The sequence below is a fragment of the Diorhabda carinulata genome, chromosome 10, assembly GCF_026250575.1.
Source record: "Diorhabda carinulata isolate Delta chromosome 10, icDioCari1.1, whole genome shotgun sequence".
Lineage (NCBI taxonomy): Eukaryota > Metazoa > Arthropoda > Insecta > Coleoptera > Chrysomelidae > Diorhabda > Diorhabda carinulata.
Genome location: NC_079469.1, coordinates 14,594,137 through 14,600,468, shown reverse-complemented (window position 1 = coordinate 14,600,468; position 6,332 = coordinate 14,594,137). Strand labels below are relative to the sequence as shown.

Below are 6,332 nucleotides of genomic sequence, written 5' to 3'. Positions count from 1 at the left end.
CCAATTCGAGCGTACCACCGGGCGCAAATATGTTTCTAATATGCTATATTCACATTTTAACTAGTAATTGGAGTTCTAATTGACATGTCGTTTGGGTCATTTTTACTTTATTTGCTTAAAAATGATAATTTAATCGATAATATATTCTAAAAGATCGTTTTTAGAACGTACCTTACGTTCTTCGTGATGATCTGTTTTGAATCTTGGTTCTTTTCTATTAAAGTCAGTTCAAAATAAGATGTAAAAATTGACGTTTTCATCTACTCAACAATTTGATAAACAAGTAGATGGAAACTTCAATTTTTACATGTTATTTTGAACTGAATTTCATAGAAACTTAAAATCTGGACAAACCAACATAAAAGACATATATTCAGCTTGTGCGTTCCACAGAGCAATTGATTAAATTATAAATTCCAACATGATTTATTTGTTTTTCAAGTTTAATCTATATGATTTTATTATGAGTTATAATATCATTAATTTCAGTAGTATTTCATTTGCTCAAAAATACATAAATAATTAATCAATAATCCGTTTTAATATGTCACTTCTAGAGCGTACCATATACTTAGTGCAATTCTTGACAAACAACACCTATTTGGTTGGTTAGCTGCGCTCCTTAAATAAGAAATTCGGGCTTACCAGTTTTAACTTTGTATTTTTAATATAAATTATCGTACTAATAATCCAATTCATGTTTTATTTGTTCCAAAATAGATAAATAATCGGTTATCCGTTTTAAGCAAACCCTTTTAGAACGTATCTTTGTGCAATAGAATGATTGACAGATGACAATTCCCAGCGTGGCATGTATAGTTGCCAAAGTTATAATTATTGAATATTTAATTAGATATAAATTATTTACTTATCACATTTAATGATAATAAAATAATAAGATAATGGTTTGAATGAATAAATAAAGGAATTATAGTTATAAAAAATGTCAATTAAAAATAAATTATTCAAAATAGAAACTAATATTACCGGCAACACCGTTTGCCGCGTGTTCAAAACATATCAACAAATTTTAATGTTTCAAATTTTTTGTTCGTCGATTGTCGTAATAATTTTAATAAAAAAAATTTATATTTATTCAATTTACAAAATTAAAAATTTCACATGAAAATGAGAAAACGCAGAGAATTACCAAAAGATTGGGACGATGATTCTCTCGATACAGACAAGTCAAGAAATAGTATACACAGTGTACCATCTATATTTGGTGTTATAATAGTTTTATACATTTCATTTTTGATTGGAATTGTGTATAAAATCGATAACACCCTACCAACTGCTTTAAACATTACCGACGAAGTAAGTAAATATCTTTTTATTAATCAAACTCTTTTTATACCTTATATTTGTAGAAAAATAACCCTGACGCGTTTATTTCCGAAAGAGCGATACACGATCTCAATTTTTTAACTAATTTAGGACCTAAAGTAGTCGGATCGTACGAAAACGAAGTCCTAGCGGTTAATTTTTTAAAACACGAAATCGAACAAATAAAACTTAATGCCCACCCCAATCAACTATTAGAATTAGATATTCAAACAGTCAGCGGGTCATATTACATGAATTTACTAAAATCTGATAACATTAACGTATATAGAAACGTACAGAATATTGTAGTAAAGTTGCACGGGGGAAATAACACCGATAAAAGTATTTTAATCAATTCGCATTTCGATTCTGTACCGACCAGCCCCGGTAAGTGTTAAATCTCGTTAATTCCGGCTATGATATTTACGTAATTTACAGGGGGTAGTGATGATGGTATCAACGTCGTCGCGATGTTGGAAATATTGAGAAAAATATCGAAATTTCCTTATAAACCTCGTCATAATGTTATATTTCTCTTTAATGGGGCCGAGGAAACGGTTCTACAGGCGTCCCACGGTTTCATAACCCAACATAAATGGGCGAAAGGGTGTAAAATCGTGGTGAATCTAGAAGCGGCTGGAACAGGGGGGAAAATAATGTTGTTTCAAACGGGACCTGGGGCACCTTGGTTATTGGAAGCTTATAAACAAGTCCCGCATCCAGTTGGGGCGGTTATAGGGGAGGAAATATTCCAATCTGGTTGGATACCCTCCGATACGGATTTTAGAATATTTAGAGACTTTGGAGAACTTGTGGGTGAGTAGATTTGAACGAATTTTTTAAGAATAAAAGTGTGAATTTATCATAAAATTAACAATTTTTAACTTCTGAAGAGCTTTCTATCGTTTTTAGTGATGGTACATTTGAACTCCTCCACGTATTTATATTTTCACCCAAATTATTTGATTTGTAATAAAGGTACATTTGAACTACTCCGCGTATTAATTATTTGAGGTAAATTTAATTCGAATTATCATTGTTATCAGTGAAATTGAATATTTAATTTGGGCCGTTTAAGTTAAAATATGTATACAGGGTGTAGTGTAAATGAATGTGTTTAAAATTTTTTTGTAACAAACCGTTTTCTTAATTTTCATGCTATTTGGTGAAGTTTGACAACATTGTTCGAATATGACTCGCCCTTTATTTGATGCAACGTATATTATTATGGAAATTGATTGATTTTTCTAATTTTAATATTTCCAACCCTCAAAATCTCACCCTTAAACGTATTTTTAATGTAAAATATCAATATAACCTCAAATATTGTACGTTTTCTGAATTTGTTGAAGTTTGGCAGCGTTGTACAAACGTGACGATCATTTTATTTCATATTTGATATACGGGGGTCGATCCAATAATTTAATATTTGAACAACGTGCGTTTTTTATATAAAATGTCAACATAACCTCAACATTTTCTTAACATTCGTGTAACTTCTCCAAACTTTGACAATTCGACAATTTTAAATAACAATTATAATGTTTATACAGTGTTGCCAGAATTATAAAAAAATATTTGAATGTCACGTAGCAGTTGATGGCGGTGTTGTCAGATGTACTGTTTAATCCTTGAATTTATTTGTGTTTAAGGATTAGATATGGCATTTTGTCGACATGGTTACAGATACCATACGAAATACGATGATTTTAAAAACATCCCCTTCGGATCTTATCAACACGTCGGAGATAACGCCCTAAAACTGATAAACGTCTTAGCCAACGCTCCGGAATTGAATAAATTACAAACCGGTCAACATGTCGTCTATTATGACATCTTGGGCTGGTTCATGGTGACGTATTCGGACACTACGTCGACCATTTTGAATAGTGGTGTGATTTTTATGTCATTATTCGTCACTATTTGGAGTTTATTCTCATTTAAACTCAGTAAGTACCAATCCGATACGCGTCATCTTGTTTTAAAGTTTCTACACTAAGAAAAATTCGACCTTGTTCATTGATTTATGTTTTTTTCCAATTCTAACCCTTAATGAAGTTATTTTTGCACAATTTAGCTGTCGTTTAATCATTCTAACCTCAAAATAACATCGATTTTAGGTTTAAATACGTTGCCGTATATATGTTTCGTGTTAGGGAGTATTTTGGGAGGATGGGTCTTGGCTTTATCCTTCTCCGCCATTTTATCTTACGTTTTGGACGTCTTAAATCATACTATGAGTTGGTACGGAACCCCCGTGCTTGTTATAGGGTTATTTTCTATACCAACTGTTGCTATAACAGCCCAATTGATGACGTTTGTAAGTCACGAGGTACGTTATGACTTTTGGGTTCGATTTAAGTGCCCTGATGATGGTTTTTTTGTTGATTTCAGAAACTTTCGTTGAACGTGAGACTGCAAATACAAGCGCACTCCGTGAGACTGATTTGGACTGTGGTTTTATTTATAGGGACGATTTTTAAAATACGTTCTGTATATCCAATCACGATTTCGGTTGCTTTTAACACGTTAGCCTTTTTAATAATACATTCGCTTCGTTTGCATCGATCGGGTAAGTCATTTTTTATTTGTTCGATACATAAATGTGGAAAATAACACCCAGTATATTGTAAAAATATTTTGATTGAATTTTTTGCAGTGTAAATGAAAATAGTAACATTTTATAATTGTTTTCTCAGTGTACAACAAAAATTTCATTGATCTCTCTTCATTTTTTTCCAGTGTATATATTTTCAACACTATATTTGATTTTTCAGTGTACATCGATCTTTGATTTTGTTTTCATTTCTTTAAGTTTTGTTTCAGTGTAAAGAGAATTGAAAACATTTTTAATGTTTTATAATTGTTTTCTTAGTGTACATTCATCTAAAGGATGTCTATCTTTTAATTTGTTGTACCTTTCACAGTGTAAACAAAAATAGTAATGTCGAATTGTTTTCTTAGTGTACGCTTAACTAAATTATAACATAATATTTGATTTCGTATTTTTCTCAAATTTTTCACAGTGTAAATAGAAATAATAACATTATTTTCTTAGTATACATTCATCTAAACGTTCACTCATGTTGATTTTTTATCTCATGTACTTTTCTCAACTTTTTTCGCAGTTTAAACAGAAATAATAACGTTTTCGAATTGTTTTCTTAGTGAAGTCCATCTAAACGGATATCATAACGTGTTTATTATCTTTTTTTAATGTACGTCCATCTCTCTCTAATAATCTTCAACCGCCAATGAAATATATTTTCTTTACGTTTTCTATTCACCTGTCATCAGTCAATTTTATTATGAAATTGACACTTCGAAAACATTTATTGAAAAAGTCTTAAATTTAATAAAAAATAATTTGAAACAGTGATTAATAATACAGTATAAATCAGAAATTTTGTCACAGAAATGTAATTTGTTTGTGTGTTGTATTAATTTCAGTTAGAAAATGGCAGATACTGTATTTAACGTGTTTGTTTATACCTACAATTTTTTTGATATACGAATCTTTAACTGGATTAGAATTCTTCATACCTTTAACTGGTCGTATAGGGTCTGACAAAAATCCGGATTTAATAATAGGAAGTCTCACAGTCTTATTAACCATATTAACCACCAGTAATTATGTAAGTTTATTATGATAATTCATTATATTTACACTTTTTATTTTATATAGGGTGTGTAATTCGTATAAAATATTTATTTTCTCGTATATACTTAATACAGGGTGTAGTGTTTTTTTTGCTTCGCAGGTGATTTTGTCCAATATACTCCGCCAAGGAAAATATTTTTTTATATTGTTATGGTTCATATTTCTGGCAACTCTTGTGGTAGTTTTTACTCCATTAGGGTTTCCGTACAGCGGGGATTGGGTGAATCCCACTCCGCAACGATATTGGATGACTGTAAGTGTATTATGTCGCGTCGGTGCGTTGTTTACGTTAAATTCGGTTGTAGCATTCCCAAAGATTGTTTTACAACGAAACTGGGCATTTACAAAAGACCGATAGCGGTATATTTATGTTGAATATGGATAGAAATTCCCCTAACAGCGTCAAAAGTTACGTGAAAGATCTTTCGAAAGCTAAATCTTTAAAGGACGATTGTAATAATTATATTTTGTGTGGGTTACCGTTGTCCCACGTGAAAATGACCCAAATTATGTGAGTATTTAGCAAAAAACGTGTTTTTTATTAAAATAGTTTTGGGTTTGTGAATATAATTGACAATTTCGAGGTTATACATCGAATTGAGACGTTGCCAAGTTTAATTTTTTATCGTCGATAACAGAAAATTGATTTTTTCGATTAAAGTGAGGTTATGTTTTTGATGAAAACGTCGTTTTATAGGGAATACAGTACTTGGGTTCCGGCGAATCAACCGAATCTACCGTTCCCTTCGAAATTGATCGTAAATTCCAAAAAAATGATTTCTTCCACTTCTACGACGTACAATATCAGTTTGACAGGTCGGTATTGGCCAGAAATTTGATATCGTACGGTAAAAATGAATTTTATTCCAGGACCGGATCGGCAGTACGTGTTTTTGGTACCGAAAGAGAACGTCAATTTGACCAAATTGAGTCTAATAGATAAATTACCGAAATTCGTTAATAGATTCAAAGGGAGACCGTTGATTTTTTTGAATACAGTGTCCGGCGTTAATCCCGCTACTTTGACCGTTACTTTTGACGTCGAGTATCCCGAGAATTATACGGGGGATTCGTATTTGGACGTGGCGGTTAGTAGCGTCCACGTTCATTCGAAATTGGTCGCGAAAACCCCGTATTATACTACATTTTTGAAGCAGTTTCCCGATTGGGCGGACGTTACCGCCTGGGTGGGGTCGTACGCCTCGTATGTTCTATGATTTTTCGTGAAATTGATTTCGATATTGACTGTAACCTCAATTTAATAAAATTATCTATGAAAATTGTTTTTTTTTTTTCATTTTCACATTGAATCCCAATGAAATTTTAATCAAAAATAATTTCCGAT

General features: G+C 31.7%; 1 protein-coding gene across 1 annotated transcript; it reads left to right on the top strand.

Moving 5' to 3' along the window:
- The first annotated feature begins 803 nt into the window (after positions 1–803).
- On the top strand, positions 804–6,267 carry LOC130898404 (endoplasmic reticulum metallopeptidase 1-like). Its single transcript, XM_057807675.1, has 11 exons — positions 804–1,317; positions 1,371–1,713; positions 1,765–2,142; positions 2,979–3,275; positions 3,447–3,658; positions 3,721–3,898; positions 4,777–4,961; positions 5,088–5,240; positions 5,293–5,498; positions 5,685–5,803; positions 5,858–6,267. Exons 1-11 carry the CDS (start codon positions 1,123–1,125, stop codon positions 6,202–6,204), a joined length of 2,613 nt encoding a protein of 870 aa, XP_057663658.1. The 5' UTR covers positions 804–1,122; the 3' UTR covers positions 6,205–6,267.
- Positions 6,268–6,332: the final 65 nt, after the last annotated feature.